Source organism: Camelina sativa, chromosome 6, assembly GCF_030686135.1.
Source record: "Camelina sativa cultivar CO46 ecotype springtype chromosome 6, ASM3068613v1".
Taxonomy (NCBI): domain Eukaryota; kingdom Viridiplantae; phylum Streptophyta; class Magnoliopsida; order Brassicales; family Brassicaceae; genus Camelina; species Camelina sativa.
The window spans coordinates 1,395,342-1,415,154 of record NC_141885.1 but is presented as its reverse complement, the minus strand read 5'-3'; the positions used below and the strand labels follow the sequence as shown (position 1 = coordinate 1,415,154).

Below are 19,813 nucleotides of genomic sequence, written 5' to 3'. Positions count from 1 at the left end.
TTAAATATAATAGCTTCAAAAAAAGATATCTATTTTATAAATTGTATATTGTTAATGATTCTGGATAAGTATCTGTGTTATAACACTGGTTAAATTTATTTTATACAAAATTTTGAAAATTCTGATTAAGATTTTATTTTTAATTCAGAATACGATATGGTATATCCTTTAATAACTTGGTTAACAATGTGGTCTATCAATAAAATCTGTGAAATATAAATTTGTATTGTGTTTAAAGATCTTTGAAAAAACGTGATATAGGACTAAATCTTACGGAAATACAGTTTGGAATATCTATGATTTTATTTGTTACCATTAATATATCAATTATCAATTTTGAAGATCTCCAATTAAGGTTGTGTATCCAATATTTAAGTGTAACCAATTAATATATAAATTTGGAATATCCACAATTATAATTGCACCCCATATTTTGATGTAACCAATTAATATATGGAATAATTTATAACTTATGTATAACCTATTTATAATCATTTGTAACCATTTATTAAAAATATAAAGTCTACCAATTTGAAGTAGTGTACTTCCCTTTTAATAAAGAGAGGATCAGACGCAAAAGCGAACAAGGTTGATATATATAAGAACAAACTAAATAAAATATCACAACAGAAAAAGGATAACTCAATCTCAATGGTTGTAGAAGTCTTGTTAGTGTGAAAGGGCACATACAACACCAGATCTCAGTTCTCTAAACTCAAAAATATATTGGATACATACAACGTTTCTTGCAGTTCTCCTCGTTGATTGAAAGGATACACGCTTGACATGAACTTGATTTCGTCGTAGAGACACCACTGGTCTCAAATTTCAGATGACATCCATGAGAGAAATGGATCGGAGTATTATTCCATCAGATATCCTCTCGAAGGGTTCAATGTCTTCGTCATCATCTGGTACTCCCCCAAGTTCAATGTCATCACATAGATATATCCGTGCGCAATGCACATCTTGTGTGAACAGCTCTTGGCGGCAATCTCCTCAACACAATTTTCTTGATGGAAGAGAAGAAATGAAAGAGACGCGATGGGGGTGGCAAGATATTTTTATGGTTTGTGAGATAGAGATACAATCATTATGGAACTACAAACATAAAATACAAACAAACAACGTTTGACTAGATAGGTAAGAAAGAAAAAAGAAGCCAAAAATACATATTAAAAATTAGAAATAAAAAAGAGCAGGGATAACTCAATCATCTCCATTTATGTTACATAGAATACCAAGAGACCCTTTGAATAGGTAAATTGTTGGATACGGACGACGCATATTGCAAACATTGCAAAATAGCCGAGGAGAACTGTTGCGTATAATTAAGCATTCTTCACCAAATGTCATTGTTTGACCGGGCTTTAAATATGGATGAGGGCCAAGTAAACATGTCATATGAATCGTGGTGCAGCAATCGTTGCACTTATAGAATCCTCCTTCTCTTCCTCCAACTCTCAGTACTAATTTTCCCTCGCATAACTCACACCAATCTGAGCCACTTGCCTCATCTCCATGACAAAATGTGAGGTAATGTTCATCATGCTTATACCTTTACCATGTATGGTAAGGTAGCGCATTCAAAACATATAACAAAGTCACACTCATCAATACAGTTAAATACCTGGTTATATTTTGTTGACTTGCAAATATGGCACATTGGCTTTACGTTTGGGCCTAACGCTAGGAATAATGGGTGTTGATGGCCTTGATAGTTGAACGGCTCAGAAGCCGAGGCACATACTACATCTAGTATGTAATCACAACCCTCCTTCGTGCACTCATATCCGAAACCATTACTTATGTGGTCACATACGTACTTCACATATGAATACGTTATTTTCATGGACAACCCTTTGTTTAAGGGGATGGGGATGCAATGGATGGTACATCTTACGAGGAGCTTCTGCACATCTTTCGTGTAGGATAAAATCACATTCCTCACATGCATACAAATTTTCCTCGTTGATTGGAAGGGCACACGCCTGACAAAACTTGTTTCCGTCGTAAACTGTCTCCACTGTCGTCAAATTTCATATGACAGCCATGAGAAAAATGGATTATTACTCCATGAGATATGATCTCGTACGCGGACTCAATATCACCGTCTTCATCTGGTACTCCGTCGAGTTCAATGCCATCCGATATATCCTGGCGCAGTGCACATCTTGTGTGAACAACGTAGCCACTACACATGTTGCAAGTGTATCCGCCATAATCACGGTCAACCATTTGGCGACATACTCCACAGTACGTTATTCCCAATGGAAGAGAAGAAGTAAAAGAGACACGGTGTTGGTGACGAGATATTATTATGGTTTGTGGGATTTGGATACAATCACTATGGGCTACAAAGTCACATATAGAACGACAGACGTAGGTGAGATGAAGTTTATTGACCAAACCACAAACATTGCAGGTTAAGGAAGCTTGTCTAGGGAAAAGGGTGAGGGTATGGTCATGTGTTTTTGGTTGGTCTATAAAAAAAAGGTATTGCCGCCTGAGCACAGATCGGATGCATATAATTAAATGTCGCAAAGAGCACAATAGTATATGATACGATCTGCTTTTTTTGTGCACAAGATGCAATGCGTAGATGTTTTCATAGAATAATAAAGTTGGAGAGAATGTTTGACGTGGGAAGGGTAATTGATCTCAAGTGGAGACTCGACACATTCTTTGTGGTACCTTTTCTTACAGGCGACACAGATGTAAGAGGTTGTGCCGACCATTTGGGCTCTACAAATGCCGCAACCGTTGAAAAGATGATCAGATTCTTTATTGTTGGACCACGACGGGAATACGACATGAGTATACGACGGGAATACGACATGAGTATACGACGTGTTGTCACCACAGAGAGGGTAAGTAGTGAGAGATCAGGTAATAGTGACCCGTCTTCATCACATGTTGTAATATTCCCATCACTCACTGTTAAATCGTGTCGTGATGTAGGGCATACGAAACGTCGACGAGGTTGAAGAGGGAGTTTATCGGAGGGGTTTGTTTTGTTTTGGATTGATAATGGTTTTTCGATGGTGGTGTTTTCAGCGGAGGAGTTTGGGGTCTGTGTTTGTGGTAATGGTTTCATAACGTTGTGGTATAGGAGATATGGTTTCCCATCTATTTCTCCCTGGTGAAAATCTCCGAACAAGTCCATGACTGCTCACTCGGAGATTAGTTTTGAGGATTTTGGGATTTTTTGATATGTCTATATAAAAACATACAGACTCAAATGAGTTATCCTCGTCTCAATTTTCAAGCTTTCCAAGTCTTAAACAACTTCCATTTGCAATTTGTCTAGTATTTATTTACATTAAAACTTTATATCACAATGTCATTATTTTAATTTTTAGCTTTATATTATATACAGCTAAGCTGGTTGACAAAAAAAACAGATACAGCTGGATTGTGATATTAGAAATTAATTACTAGGTATGGTTGGTATATTTAAATTTAACTCTGTTTCAAAAAGTCTTTATGTATTATTGTCATATCAATTAAAAAACTTCACATATAATTTAGCTAATAAAAAATTCTAAAAACTATCATATGCTACCGCATCAATTTCTACTGATTGTCAACCCAACTATATACATGTAACCCTTACCTTTAGACTTTAGTGGACATTAATTTTTCTCAATAGCCACTTTTTATTTAAAATATACTATGTTTTTGTAAGCATAGATTTTTTTAAAAAACAGGTTATCTGAAAATCTGTTGAAAGGAGAGGGCTAAACTAAACGTTCAGTATAGAAAGCCATGTTACGGAAGCAAGAACGAACATATTTATTTAATTTTTATGTTTGTTTAAGTCAAGGATGTGTGTCGTGTGAAAGTTATGACTCGAGACAATGGGAAGTAGTGCAATGCAAGTTGATCCAGCTGACTATTTCTCTTTTATTATAGTGGTATTTTCGAAGTAAATTGGTTGTGACCCTCTTCTCAAATGGGATTTGTTGAATTCTTACTTCGAAATAATGCAATGTCAGCCATGTATTAATATAGAGGGAATTTCACGACATCTCTTAGTTAAAAATTTAATGATTTAGTCTAATAAATCAGATGGATTGCGTTTTTAAAAGGTAAATGCTTTAAATATATTAATACCGAATTAAATCAAACGCACACAAACAAGGTAGACGAAAAGAACCAACAACAAAAAAATAATATTATATACAAAACAAAAGAAAACCAAAAATACATATTAGAAAAGAGATAACTCAATGGTTGTAGACTAGGGTTCCCTACCTCAAGTGTCTACTAGAACATAGAAAATAAGGAACAATATCCACTATGTACACGAATACTATTGGATACGGACAACGGGTATCGCACATACAACAAGTAGGCCGAGAAGCAGAATTGTTGCGTTGAAAACGAATCACACCGTCACCTATTTCGAAACTTTGACCAGCCTTATAGTATGGATCTCGACCAAGTAAGCAAGTAATATGAAGCGTGGTACAGCAATCGTTGCACTCATAGAACCCTTCTTTTCCTCCAATTGCTAACTTTCCCTCACATAATTCACACCAATCGGAGTCACTTGCCTTATCTCCATGGCAAAATGTGAGATAATGTTCATCATGCTTATACCTTACCATGTATGGTAAGGTGGCGCATTCGTAACATATAATAAATTCACACTCAATGCAGTTGAGTACCTTCTTAAATTTCGTTGACTTGCAAATGTGGCACGTTGGCTTTTCATTTGGGTCTAACGATAGGAATAAGGGGTGTTGATGGCCTTTATAATTAAACGGCTCAGCAGTCGAAGCACACACTACATCTAGTATGAAGTTACAATTCTGGTTGGTACACCCATAAGCGAAACCATTACTCTTACGCATACAAGCACTGCATTTGAATACATCGTCTCCATGATCAACCTTTTGTTTAAGGGGATGGGGATGTAACGGATGTACTTTTTTACGTGGAGCATCTGCACATGTTTCATGTAGCATGAAATCATCACATTCCACACATACATAAAAATTACCTTCGTTGATTGGAAGGACACACGCTTGACAAAATTTCTTTCCATCGTAAAGTCCACTTGTCTCAAACTTCAGATGATGGCGATGTGAAAAATGGAGTATTACTCCATCAGATATCCTCTTGAAGGACTCAACGTCATCTTCTTCTGATTTTTCTGGTACCCCTTCCAGTTCTTTTCCATCCCATATATCCTTACGTAGTGCACATCTTATGTGAGCGACATAGCCAATACACTCTTTGCAAGTGTATGCACCATAATCACTGTCAATCATTTGACGGCAAACTCCGCAAGGCTTTTCTTCAAAAGGAAGGGAAGAAATAAAAGAGACACGATGGTGGTGGCGAGATATTCTTATGGTTTGTGGGATATTGATACAATCACGATGGGCTACGAAATCGCATATAGGGCAGACGTAGGTGAGATGAAGTTTATTTACCAAACCACATATGTTGCAGGTTAAGGAAGCTTGTCTAGGGAAAAGGGTGAGGGTATGGTCATGCCTTTTTGGTTTGTCTATGAAAAAGGGTATTTTTTTCTGAGCACAAAGGACATGCATATAGGTGTCGCAAAGAGCACAAAAATAAATCATATAGGTTGCTCTTTCTCTACAGTAGATGCAATTGTCAGATCTATATTTAGAATAGAAGAGTTGGAGAGAATGTTTGGGGTGGGAAGGATAACTAATCCTAAGTGGACACTCGACGCATTCTTTATGAAACCTTTTATCACACGTGGCACAAAAATAATAGTCCGTACCGATGATTTGGATAGAGCAGGAATAGCACTCATCACCTTCTTCAGCTTCTGGATCGACTTCTTTGTTGTTGCACCAAAAAAGTGGGAGTACATGATGAGTGTCACTAGTGTCATCAAAGAGAGGGGAAGAACTGTACTTGGAAAGGATTTGGTTAGAGTCCTCACCACCCCTCTCATCATCGAGAGCGTTCAATAACAATCGGGTTCGGAGTCTTGGGCATAAGAAAAGAGTTTGAGGAGGGAGATCGTAGATGGAGTCAATGGATACTTTATCAGAGGAGTTTGAGGTTTGGATTTGTGGTAGTGGTTTTATAAAGTTGCGGTATACGAGAAATGGTTTCCCATCGATTTCCACCTTATGAAATTCTCCGAACAAGTCCATAACTGCTCTTTTTTTTTTTTTTTTTTTGGTTTGGGATATATATTGTTCTTTTCCTTCTTTCCCATATATACCACATGCATACACATTACACTCAGACACGACGTTTTAATTTTTCCAGCTTTCCATTTGCATTTTTTTTTTGAATATCTTTGATAAATACTCCAATACATCTTTAATTAATGTACAAAATTTATTAAATTAACTCTCTACATACATACAGCTGGTTTGGAAAAAAAAAACACAACTAAACTAAAGTTACTTATATTATTAGAATCATGTAGTACTAGTTGGACCAATCAAGCTTCGACTGTTTGTTGGCTTGTTACGTTCACAATCGGATTTAGTGACGCCACAAGATTAAACAAAACTGTAATAGTCAAACAAAAATGTTGCAATATAATTAGTATTGTCAAACAAAAACGAAAATATACCCCAACAATTTGACTTGAAATAATTGAAAGTAGTGGTGTACCAAAACATGTTTTTAATTTATAGTATAAAGAAACAATGAAAAGTAGTGGTAGCGTTACCAAATTGGCTGGCCTTGGTTGGATGATTACGTTGACTTCTATACCAGTCGTTGTTAGTTAGAAATCCTACGTTGCTGATGATACCGATTCTAACATAGAATACAAGGCACATGGATCAGTTTATTGCTTATTGCACATGGATGATTAAGTTCTTTAATAATAAAAGGTGTCAGCAGGTTGATTCATAGGACATTATACTTTCTGTTCTGTACTGATAATTATGATATTATGAAATGATCTAATCGTGATCTAATCGTGATTGTTTGTTGTGGCATATAGCTTCAGTGGCAAATAAATTACTTATGGGCTAACTAAATGCTATCTTCACAAATCACAATGTACAAATGTAGATCAGTGTTTTAAGGTTCACATCAATTAAATTGACCAATCAAAACATTTCTAACAGTTATTACATATGCATCCGTATCAATTTCAACTAATTCTGGCTCAAGTATGACTAGTTATTTCTCTACTAATCAGTTCTCTAAATATTGATCCTTCCTTTTTTTTTTTATCCCTTTTTTTTTTTGGCAAGGGATGTTCTTATGTATTAAGCTGGTTATATTTACTACAAACTTTTCATTTTAATGAAATTGAAGTACTTATAAAAATAAAATAAAATAAAAAATTCTACTATTTCTCAACCCAACTACAGCATATAAACGTACGCTCTTACCTTTGATCGAAATTTGACTCAGTTGCCCACTGTCACACGACTTAACACATCCTTGTAACTCGCACGGTTTAATATTTCTCAATATTTACGCCACATGGACCATTAATTTTTGTTTATAGAATTTGAATTGAAATTTAATTTTTAATAATAAAAACGATAATTGCTAATTTGGATCAAACTGCGATATATAGCTTCATTCAGGGAAGTGGGCGACAACGTACCTACGTTAGGTGGTTAGGCTAATAAATAAACCAAAATTTGTTTATTATAATTGGTTTCATGAATTAGCAATTTAAGAAATTTTCATACGTCAAAAAATTTCATCACATATGTTTATATGAAGTCTAAACGCTTTTATGTAATATTATTTAAATATTAAATCAACTCCAAAGACATATAAGGTTGACAAACAAGAACTAACAAAAACAAACAAAAGTACAACAGAAAGCCAAAATTACACATTCAGAAGAAAAGAAAAATACTTGCGCAGGTATCGACGTAGTACGATTAAAGTTTAAAAAAAGAAAGGGATAAGGATAACTCAATGGCTATCGACGTGTATATGATTTAAGCGTTAATAATGAAAACAGTTTAAAGAACAAAACACACTCTCTTCAAAACTATAAAATGTTGGATACGGACAACGGTTACTGCAAGAATAGCAAATTGGTCGAGAAGAAAATTTGTTGCGTATAACAAGCACCCCATCACCTTTATCTTCTGTGGTAATTTGACCAGGCTTCATATATGGTTCTGGACCAAGTAAACAATTAATATGAAGCGAGGTGCAGCAGTCATTGCACTTATAGAACCCTTTGTTTTTTCCAATCTTTATTCTCTTTTCGCATATCTCACACCAATCCTTGTCACTTGCCTCATATCCACCGCAAAATCTAAGGTAATGGTCATCATCCTCATACCTTACCTTGTATGGTAAGGTAGCGCATTCGAAACATATAACAAATTCACATTCATAGCAGTTAAACACCTTGTCTTTCTTTGACTTGCAAATGTGGCATATTGGCTTTTTTCTAGGGTCTTTCTCCATGAATAAGGGGTGTTCATGGCCTTGATAATTAAACGGCTCAGAAGTCGAAGCACACACTACATCTAGTATGTAGTCACAATCCTGATTGGTACACCTATACCCAAAACCATTACTAGTACGCATACAAGCATCACATCCGAATACATGGTCTTCATGAACAGCCTTTTGTATAAGTGGATGGGGATGTAATGGATGGACCTTTCTACGTGGAGCATATGCACATCTGTCGTGTAAGATGAAGTCACACAATTCCACACATACATAAAAATAGTCCTCGTTTATTGGAAGGGTACATGCTTGACAAAACTTGTTTCCGTCGTAAACTCCACTGGTCTCAAACTTCATATGACATCCATGAGAGAAATGGAGTATTATTTCATCAGATATCCTCTCGAAAGGCTCAATTTCTACGTCGTCTTCTGGTACTCCTTCGAGTTCAATGCCATCCCATATATCTGTGCGCAATGCACATCTTGTGTGAACAGCGTAGTCATTACACACATTGCAAGTATATGCACCATACTCAGGGTCAATCGTACGGCGGCAAACTCCACAAGACCATCTTCCTAACGAAAGAGTAGAAGTGAAAGAGACATGGTGGTAGTGACGAGATATTCTTATGGTTTGTGGGTTGTGGATACAATCACTATGGGAAACGAAATCGCATAGAGAAGGGCAGGCGTAAGTGAGATGAAGTTTATTAACCAAACCACAAATATTGCAGGTTAAGGAAGCTTGTCTAGGGAAAAGGGAGAGAGTATGGTCATGCCTTTTTGGTTTGTCTATGAAAAAGGGTATTTTTTTCTGAGCACAAAGGACATGCATATAGGTGTCGCAAAGAGCACAAAAATAAATCATATAGGTTGCTCTTTCTCTACAGGAGATGCAATTGTCAGATCTATATTTAGAATAGAAGAGTTGGAGAGAATGTTTGGGGTGGGAAGGATAACTAATCCTAAGTGGACACTCGACGCATTCTTTATGAAACCTTTTATCACACGTGGCACAAAAATAATAGTCCGTACCGATGGTTTGGATAGAGCAGGAATAGCACTCATCACCTTCTTCAGCTTCTGGATCGACTTCTTTGTTGTTGCACCAAAAAAGAGGGAGTACATGATGAGTGTCACTAGTGTCATCAAAGAGAGGGGAAGAACTGTACTTGGAAAGGATTTGGTTAGAGTCCTCACCACCCATCTCACCGTCGAGAGCGTTCAGTAACAATCGGGTTCGGAGTCTTGGGCATAAGAAAAGAGTTTGGGGAGGGAGATCGTAGATGGAGGTTGTATTGTTTTGGAATGATAATGGTTTTTCGATGGTGGTTTCTCCATCGTCGGAGGTGTTTGGGGTTTGTATTAGTAGTGGTAATTGTTTCATAACGTTTTGGTATACAAGAAATGGTCTCCCATCGATTTCTCCCTTCTGAAACTCTCCAAACAAGTCCATGAGACTGCTCTCTCGGAGATTATCTTTTGAGAGGGTTTTTTTGGCTTTTAGGATATTGTTATGTTTCTTGCACCCTACATATATACATAAATTTGTTTAAACAACTCCCATTTGCAATTTGTTTAAATATTTATTTCACAAAGATATGATTTTGTAGTAATTGTTTATCGAGTCATTGTTTTTTAACTTTATATACAGCTAATCGTGTTGACAAAAACAAATACAGCTAAAGCTAAAATAGAAAAAAAATACAGCTATGGTTGGTCTTAATTTACTCGGTTTCAAAGTGTCTTTTTGTATTATTATATCCAATCGAAGGCACAGAGATCGAAAGCTCTCTGTATCGTTTGTAAAACGGATTAATTAATTCGACGTTTACTTATTCATGTATTTTGATTTTTGATAGTTTGGCATTCTTTTTTTTTTTCTTTTTTTAATAGTTGGCAACTTGGCAAATTATCAGAAGGTAATAGCGTTTAGTATTTCCGAGAGGAGGAGAAAACATTAGACAGCCATTTTAGGAAGCAAGAACGAACATATTCTTTTCTTTTTTTTTTTGTACAACGAAACCGAACATATTCTTTATGTTTAAAAAAAAAAAACAAAATTCAGGGATGTGTTAAATAGTGAGAGTTGTTGACTTGAAGGGACGAGGAGTGGCTGGACTGGGTACAGGGTAGGATGATTTAAGTTGACTTCTTTACCCGACTACAAACGAACCGGATCACTTTAGAATAGACGGGTTTTTTTAGTTTTTATTTTGATCAAACTATCATTTTCTCTGGTTTTTTTTGTTTTAACTTGAATGACATTATATTTAATAATAGAAGCTTTATGACTATATAGTGAAAAATATTTCTCTTTTAATAGTATAAATATATTTAGCCAATGTGAGACTCTACATACACTTTTCTATATCTTTTAATATATACTTAAATTAATTTTTTTTTACATATATAAAATTTTGATTTTTAATTCTTTCTATTTATACTAATCATGATTAATTACTTAAATTTCGTTTAGGAAATATTGCACAATCTAAACTAAATAATTTTTTTTATCTAATTGTATTAAATTGATTTGTTATTTCCCTAAATATCTCACAATATAAAACCAAATCAAATATGTTTACATATATATATATATATATATATATAATTTCAATTTTAATTCTTTGATTATTATGGAACCAAACTTTAAATAGCTTTCAAAGATATTGAGTAATTATCGGTTCTATTTATATGGCTGTAAAATTAAATTGTGATTTCCTTATATGTCAAACAAATTGATTAAATTCATTTTTTGAAAAAATTTGTTTGTATACGAATTTGTAATTAATTCTTTCAATCACATTATACAAGATCCGAATACAAATATTCCGAGTCAATCCGAGATCCGCGCGTTTTCAAGACTTAATCTAATGACATTAAACCTCTAACTCTATGTCTACTTAATTAAAAATATTTCCCTTTTAATAGTATAGATATATAGTAAATATATACTAAGGTTTTCATATTTGTTTTCTGTTTTTTCCATATGTATTAAGATGAATTAATTAACGTAGTTTTTTTGGTTAAGAAATTTTAAAAATCTAAAATAAAATATAATATTCAAAAATTAAATTAGATTTCTATAAATATCTCAAAATCTAGAACCATTTACGTTATATATATACAATTTCAAATTTAATAATTTGCTTTTATGGTAACAACTTTAAACCATTTCCAAAAATATCGGGTAATTTTAATTTTATAATTAATTTCGTTATTATTATTTCCATAAATATTAGATTTTCGCAATAACAGTTTTTGTTTACCTTGTTTATTTTTTTCTTTTTAATTATATAAGCAATTGGACCTGTTTAGCAACATGGATATATGATATGTTTTTTTTTTTTTCAAAATCTTGTTTTTACCTTTATATATACAACTAATCGGGTTGACAAAAACAAATACAGCTAAAGCTAAAATAGAAATAAATACAGCTATGGTTGGTTAATATATCTTAATTTACTCTGTATCAAAGTGTCTTTTTGTATTATTATTTACACTCTTATATATCAATAGAAGGCACAGAGATCGAAAGCTCAAATAAATAAAAAGATTATGTATCGTTTGTGAAACGGATTAACTAATTCGACGTTTACTTATTCATGTATTTTGATTTTTAATAGTTTGGCATTCTTTTTTTCTTTTTTTAATAGTTGGCAAATTATCAGAAGGTATATATCGTTTAGTATTTTCAACAGCCATTTTAGGGAAGCAAGAACGAACATATTCTTTTCTTTTTTTTTGTGCAACGAGTGATAGAGAAGAAGAAGAAGAAGAAGATGCCGTGCCTCAACCTCTCAGTTAACCTCCACGGCGTCCATACATCTTCGATTCTCTCGGAAGCTTCCTCCACCGTCGCCAAAATCATCGGCAAGCCTGAGAATTCAGGGATGTGTTAAATAGTGTAATAGTTGTTGACTTGAAGGGACGAGGAGTGGCTGGCCTGGGTACAGGGTAGGATGATTTAAGTTGACTTCTTTACTGGTCATTATTAAAAATATAAATCCTGAGTTCTAAACATAGAATATAAAGGCACATGGACCATTCTTTGTTTAATGAATTTTAGTTGAAAAAATCTAAACTGTTTTAATCGAAAAATCCATCTTCCAAGTTGATCCATCTGATTACTTCTGTATATTTCAAATTGGTTGGATCCACTTTCTTCTCAAAAGGGGATATTTTTGCAAACCATAATTTTTAAATGACTTATTTAAAGATTTCAAAAATATGTCGTTTACGAAGATTTAAAACTGATTGATTAGGGATACAACAATTATTAATCAATAAAAACCAAAATAAATGTAATATATAATAATAAAAATATAAAAATATAACATTGATAAATTGGGATTCTAATTTGCCGATGTACAAGTGTTGCATCACAGGTGTTGCATCCGTCAATGCAAGATCGGTTTGTCGCGAGACAATTTAAGTTAAACGCTCGGTTAAGCTGCGTTTTTAGGTTAGAAAACCTTTAAGGGTGATGTAAAAAGGATGCTCCGACTTCCTTAGCCTATTTTTGTGGTTTCTGAGAGAGAAAAAAAAAGAGAAGTGTGAGGCTTTGGTGAGTTTTTGGGAGATTAGTGGCTGTTCTTGGGGAGATTTGTAGCTGGGATTGTTATAGGAGCTTCTAGGAGTGTAGATCTGTTGGTTTTGAGCCAGATTTCTCTGATTTTTCTTGTTTATGTGTTGTGTGGTTGATTCATTAGCTTGTTAATATGTTTTTGGGTCACAAGAGGCTTTGGGATTTTGTTTTGGACGTTTAGGAACGAAGATCTGTCGAGATGCTTCGGGGAAGAACGATGCTCGGCATTTGCGTCGGTCGAGATGCATGTGAGTCTTTCATCCGATGCAATCCCAGTTGGTGTCGGTCGATGCATGTGTTGGTGTCGGTCGATGCAGTTGTCTTGGTTTGTTTGTTTATTGTTGTTTGATGGTTAGAGTTATCTCAATTGCTTTACTGAGTGTTTATAAAATACTCACGCATTTCATGTGTTGGTGAAGGTAAAAGCGTGATTGTAGAATCAAGGTGATGAAAAGGAGGATGTTCTATTGGCTCGTTTTTGTGGTCTGATTGCTATTAGATTGATAGAGTTGAGTCATTAAAACATTACTAGGTTGTTGGTTTTGATGTTTTATTGATATTGGTTATTGGTTTAATGGTATCTTTTGATTATTTCCGCAGTTTGGTTTGATTGTGGTTAGGTGGCTATTGGGTAATAAGACCACTAGTGGTTGCTATTAGATTGATAGAGTTTGAGTCATTAAAAAATTGTTAGGTTGTTGGTTTGATGTTTTATTGATATTGGTTATTGGTTTAATGTTATCTTTTAATTATTTCCGCTGTTTGGTTTGATTGTGGTGGTTAGGTGGCTAGTGGGTAATAAGACCACTAGTTGATTGTTATATTTTAAAAAAAAACAGGTAGGATCATTACAAAAAAACACCGAAATTATATTTATGAAAATACAGCAAAATTGAATATGATTATTATGAAAACTGTAAATATTAAATAATCACTAAATTGTATAAAAGTTAAACAAATCCATTATAAATTAGGCAGAAAATTAATTATTTAATTCATAGTGGGAGATTAAAGTTAAGGAATTATGAGTGTTTAAAAATTAACGTAAATATATATTTTGGCAGACTTAGCAAATATAGCAAAATTGAATATGGTTATTACGAAAACTGTAAATATTGAATAACCACTAAATTGTTTAAAAATTAAACAAATCAATTATATATTTAAGCAGAAAACTAATTCATAGTGGGAGATTAAAGTTAAAGAATTGTGAGTGTTTGAAAATTAACGTAAATATATATTTTGGCAGACTTAGCAAATATATAATTTAAATATTTAACGTAAGATTTAAAGATTTCGAAAGGTTTAAAGCGATAAAACCAATCAAGCTCTAAACCTTATACATAAATTTAAAAACATGAGGACAATATATAAAATCTGTGCAGAAGAAAGGTAACATTAAACACTCGAATGAGTTTTTTATTTTTAATTATTTTATGGTCTATTTTTAAAAACACATACATATTGAGTCTTTTTAAAATTATTTTATGGTCTATTTTTAAAATTACATACATATTTGATTTCATATTGTATTATGTTTTCATACTATATTGAGACAACTACTGTTCAAAGAAAAATTATTTCTACCGATTTTTTTGAGTTTCTAGTAAGTTTAAATATTATTCTATAAGTTTGGTTTTACAATTTTGTATTTTCCGTAAATAAAGTCTTAGTGTATAGCCAGAAATTTACTTGCTTTTACGATTTTGTAGTCTAAAGGACCTTAAGGTATTTGTTTTTTTTTTTTGAATAAAGAATGTATTTGGGTTTGAAAATGGAAGTGGATGATGAATAAGAAAATTTGTTGTTAAATTAATTTAAAAATTGAGTGAAAAATAACTTGAACATGCTAATGATTAATTAAAGACGACGAGAAGTCACATTTATGTCTATGTTCACAAAAACACTCGCTCTATAACCATTTTGAGTGTACTATTTAATTTTATTCTAATGAAAATGATTTACTTTTGGAGAAATTTTATCATACATATAATACATATATATTATCTTATATCAAGCTGCGATAGAGCAATTGAATTTTTAATCCTGAGTTCTAAACATAGAATATAACTTATGTTAGGCACATGGACCATTCCTTGTTTATTGAATTTTAATCGAAAGATACATTTGCCAAGTTGCTCCATCTGATTACATCTGTATATTTCAAATTGGTTGGATCCACTTTTCTTCTCAAAAGGGGATTTTTTTCAAACTAGTTGTATAAGTTTAAATGACTTATTTAGAGATTTCAGAAATATGCCGTTTACAGAAGATTTAAAACTGATTGATTAGTGGGTACAATAATTACTAATTAATAAAAACCAAAATAAAAGTAATATATATATATAATAGCAATCCGAATAAATACCATCAAAAGTTGTATTTTTTTAATCGTATATTTTTGATAATTTTTCAAAAAAATATGTAGAAAATTTTAATTATGTGTTTTATGAAAAGTTGCAATTGTACATGGTAATGGTTTTTTTTTTGTAAAGTTGCAACTGTTTATAATGAAACATTTGCTCCGGTGGTGCGCATGACTACTATTTGTACCTTACTACGTCTAGTTGCGTCTAATGGCTGGGCAGTTTACCAAATAGATGTCCACAATGCGTTTCTTCATGGTGATTTGGATGAAGAAGTTTATATGAAGCTTCCTCCGGGTTTTCGTCATTCTCATCCTTGTAAAGTTTGTCGCTTATGCAAATCTATATACGGTCTTAAACAAGCTCCAAGGTGTTGGTTTAAAAAGTTGTCGGATTCTCTCCTTCGTTTTGGCTTTGTGGAATCAGGATGACTACTCGTTCTCATAAGGACATTGAATTACGGGTGCTTGTCTATGTTGATGATCTTATCATTACAGGTAACAATGGGTATATGATTCAAAAATTCAAGGAGAATCTTGGACGCTATTTCTCTATGAAGGATTTAAGCTTGGTATCGAAGTTAGTCATCGTACGTAGGGGATTTTCTTCTCCCAACGGAAGTACACATTGGATCTTCTTGCTGATAGTGGTACTACTGCTGCACGTCTTGCTGTTACCCCTCTTGAGCAAAATCACAAGCTGGCTCTCGATGATGGAACGCTCCTTGCTGATCCTCAGCTGTATCGACGATTGGTTGGTCGTCTCCTTTATCTTACACACTCGTCCGGAACTTAGTTACTATGTTCATGTTTTGGCTCAGTTCATGAAAAATCCGAGAGAAGTTCATTGGAATGCTGTGTTTCGTGTTGTTTGTTTTCTCAAAAGATCCCCAGGTCAAGGTATCCTTCTCAAAGCCGACCAAAATTTGTCTCTTCATGTGTATTGTGATTCAGATTGGTCCACTTGTCCTTTAACTCGTCGGTCCCTCAGTGCGTATGTCGTGTTACTAGGCGATTTGCCTATCGCTTGGAAAACGAAGAAACAAGATGTTATTTCTCATTCTTCAGCCAAAGCTGAATATCGGTCGATGGCTTTTGCTTTGAAAGAAATTATGTGATTGCGCAAGCTATTGACAGGATTGGGTGTCAAACAGGTGTCTTCTGCTCATCTTTATTGTGATAGTAAAGCTGCTCTTCATATTGCTTATCTTATATCAAGCTGCGATACAGCAAGCCTCGATCAGGGGTTATCAATCACTACTTTTCGCAGGAGACAGTGAAGTTTTGATCAAAATAGTTAATGGACAAACTCAGAATGTTTCTCTAACAAATCTCATACAAGATATTAAATTTTCGGCATCAAAATTACACAAGTTTCTTTTACTTTCACAAAGAGAAAATGTAACGATGTCGCGCATGCTCTAGCAAAATTTGATTGTATAGATATTCCATATTATACTGATTCTGTATTGCAGCCTCTTTGGCTAAGAAACTCTTTCTATAATAATCAATCTTAATCAATATATATTTCATTTGTGGAAAAAAAAATTATCTCATATCAAGCCTTCACTCACATACTAGTATACCTAAAATCCAACCTATATTATAATTTATATAATACATATTATTTAATAACAAGCGCTCGTACTCTACACACGCACACAAAAAGAAAAAACGAGTGATTAACTGAGACACTAACTTATTAAAAGTGAATGGTGAGAGTGCGACATTGTAAGGGTATAGAGATACACACAAGTGATAAACGCACTTGTGCCAAACCAACACTTCTTATTCAATCTTATACACAAACTTATGTTTATTACAAGACTTGAACCTCAGCTCACTCTTCTATCTATCTAACACAACACCCTGTGTAGATTTAAGAGAAACTAACACACTCTCCTTCTAAGCCTTTTTTGATTGCTTGAAGGTTACAAATCTCACAACTTTATCCCCACAAGTGCCATCATTTTTCTAGGCTAGCCCATGTCTACTTATACTCGCACCAAAGATTTCTATCCTAAATCTTTGTGCATCCTAACAAAAAGGAAATAATCTTTTTCGAATATCCGTATTCCCTTATTCCCTTAACGAGATATACTCTTAATATCTTCGAGTATATCACGATCGCTTTTTCTTTCCAAATCCATTGGCTTATCACCTTGTCGAACAATCTTCCTCCACCTTAACATTCTCTGCCACGTCAGCTCCTCAGACGTTTGGGACTCTCCACAGCATCATGTCACCGACAGAGCTCTGATCCACTCCACAACATCGTGTCACCGACAGAACTCTGATGCACTTACAATCTCCCCCTTTTTGACTGAATCTCGCCACACAAGCACCTACTGCATTAAACCTGAAAATACAAAGACGACAACAGCCAAGACAAAACACACCCATACCAGCAAGATATTGCAGCTCTTAAGCACACAAACGGTTAACTCGACACGGACTTGTTAAAATAAATTGGATCATCAAACAATCCAAAACGAGTCTTAAAAATAGAAACCAAGTCTTAAAATGAAAACAGGGAACAACAAAAGCAGGAATAAAAACAGTTTTGAAACAAACAACTGCTCCCCCATAGTCCAAACTCCCTCTCAAGCTTCAGAATCAGACCCATCTCCCCCTGCTTGTTTGGCATTGATTAGTCAAAAACATCAATAAACGACGTCAGAAACTAATATAATCAGAGAGAGTACTACTTACCAGCATCCAAGACATCTTGCAGGATCTTGATAGCCAACCGGATGGCTTTGCGCTTTGCAGACGACCCACTTTGAGAGACAGGCTTAGCGGATACTGATGCAGTCTGCTCCCCCTTGGTCTTCTTTGTGTCTTGAGACCGACGACGCGGAACCGGTCGCTGAGCAGTCAACAACTGATGAATAAGGCTGGGAAATGGCAAACAAAAGCCTAACTGAGCTTGCAGACCCAACTGTATGATCTGTTCATAGACAATCCGTCTAAAGTCGAATGCAATCCCATGCATGATCATGTAGATCACCAGAGCCCTGTTCGGTGATATGTATCCCGTGTTCACCGTTGGAGACCAATTGCTACAACATACTTTATGCAGATCCTTGATGACAGGGTTCGTGATTGCTGCAGACACCAGCTGCTTGCACGACTTGACCTTACCATCAGAAAGAAAGAGTGCCAGATCCTCCTCCAAAATTGCTGCTGTCTGCAATCGTTGTTCATGCACATCCACAGACTGGAGTCCAAATAGAGCATTGATGCGGCTCGGGGAAAACTCGTAGACCCAGTAACGAACCAACACATCAACTGACTCACCTTCAACCTTGACCGTCAGAAGATTTGCCCAGAACTCGTAGATCACATCCGAATCATACGACCCAACTTGTGTGACGGTTTTTAGCAGCCCGTCTCTATCTATGAACTCCCTAGTGTGATCAGTAACTCCTAGAGAGTAACACACTTCTGGGGCAAGTGTTCGAGAAGCAAAGAACCCATACTGTCGCGCAGCTTCAGAGGATGTGAACCGTTTTGAGTCAAAATTCTTTGAGGAGGCACCACGAGAAGTTGTGGAGACTGACGCTTGGAGTCGCGACAGGCTAAATCAGCAGGCGGTTGTCTTTTGCGCAGACGTGAGGAGACTCCCTGAGATGGCAGAGCAGGCATGGGAACATCACCGGTGAGATCCACCACAGGAACTTGAGGAGACACTTCTCTTGTCGGAGTAGCCGAAGAGTCACATGTCTCATGATTCCCTTCGAAGAATGGGGATGTGGTAATTGGGTCCTACGAAGACAGAATTGCTGGATTGGACTCACAGCGAGGCTCATACACAACCAGCGCCGTGGTAGGGTCGATTGGAACATGAGGAGTTAGTGGTGGCAACGACGATGGTTGTGTGTGAAGCTCCTCTTCCGAGCTGGAATCATAGTGAAAGCCACTAAAGACAGATTTCATGGTGATTAGAGGGTTGAAGAATGAAAAAGAGAAGAGGTGAATTAGAAGCTTAAGCGATACAGGATTGAAATCGCATAGGTGATGAGGAAAATGCCAAAAAACCTAGCTGCTCCTTTTATACACCTTCGTGTGTCTCAATGGGCTGCAAGGACTCGACCCAAACCATAAAAGACAATCCTGAAAACACTCAAAAATCCATCAATGTACACTGAATCTATTTCCCTTTTTCGACATTTAGTCATAATTAATGACAATGCGCTAATAACTCACATTCTTCACCTTTTTTTTAAGGAACCAACTTATCAGATTCATGAACCAAAACCTGATTACACACAACCACTAATGATGAACTCCAAGGGACCCAGAACGAGAATTAAACACACATGAGCACACATTTATTTCTATATATATAAATTTTTTTAACAAAAATCAGAACCCTAGTCATACATGTGTCACGTCAACCACTTATTCAGAACATTTGCTAGGAACTATCAAAATCTCTTGAATTGTCGAAGATCAGAGACTTGT

At 35.0% G+C, this 19,813-nt stretch overlaps 2 protein-coding genes and 1 pseudogene across 2 annotated transcripts; all 3 read right to left on the bottom strand.

The window, feature by feature from the left end:
• Window positions 1-1,047: 1,047 nt before the first annotated feature.
• On the bottom strand, window positions 1,048-3,264 carry LOC109133409 (uncharacterized; annotated as a pseudogene).
• Window positions 3,265-4,081: 817 nt separating this feature from the next.
• On the bottom strand, window positions 4,082-6,199 carry LOC104793843 (uncharacterized). Its single transcript, XM_087454047.1, has one exon. It carries the CDS (start codon window positions 6,144-6,146, stop codon window positions 4,254-4,256), a length of 1,893 nt encoding a protein of 630 aa, XP_087310173.1. The 5' UTR covers window positions 6,147-6,199; the 3' UTR covers window positions 4,082-4,253.
• A 1,659-nt stretch (window positions 6,200-7,858) lies between these two features.
• LOC104790039 (uncharacterized) lies at window positions 7,859-9,869 on the bottom strand. The gene is made up of 2 exons (XM_019246595.2): window positions 9,672-9,869; window positions 7,859-9,603 (listed from the first exon to the last, which is right to left on the bottom strand). Exons 1-2 carry the CDS (start codon window positions 9,729-9,731, stop codon window positions 7,927-7,929), a joined length of 1,737 nt encoding a protein of 578 aa, XP_019102140.2. The 5' UTR covers window positions 9,732-9,869; the 3' UTR covers window positions 7,859-7,926.
• Between the last annotated feature and the right edge of the window lie 9,944 nt (window positions 9,870-19,813).

Coding starts and splice junctions, on each gene's coding strand:
- LOC104793843 (XM_087454047.1), bottom strand. CDS start 6,146: ATGGACTTGTTCGGAGAATTTCATAAGGTGGAAATCGATGGGAAACCA.
- LOC104790039 (XM_019246595.2), bottom strand. CDS start 9,731: ATGGAGAAACCACCATCGAAAAACCATTATCATTCCAAAACAATACAA. Junction 9,604..9,671: donor CAATACAACCTCCATCTACG/ATCTCCCTCCCC, acceptor AACGCTCTCGAC/GGTGAGATGGGTGGTGAGGA.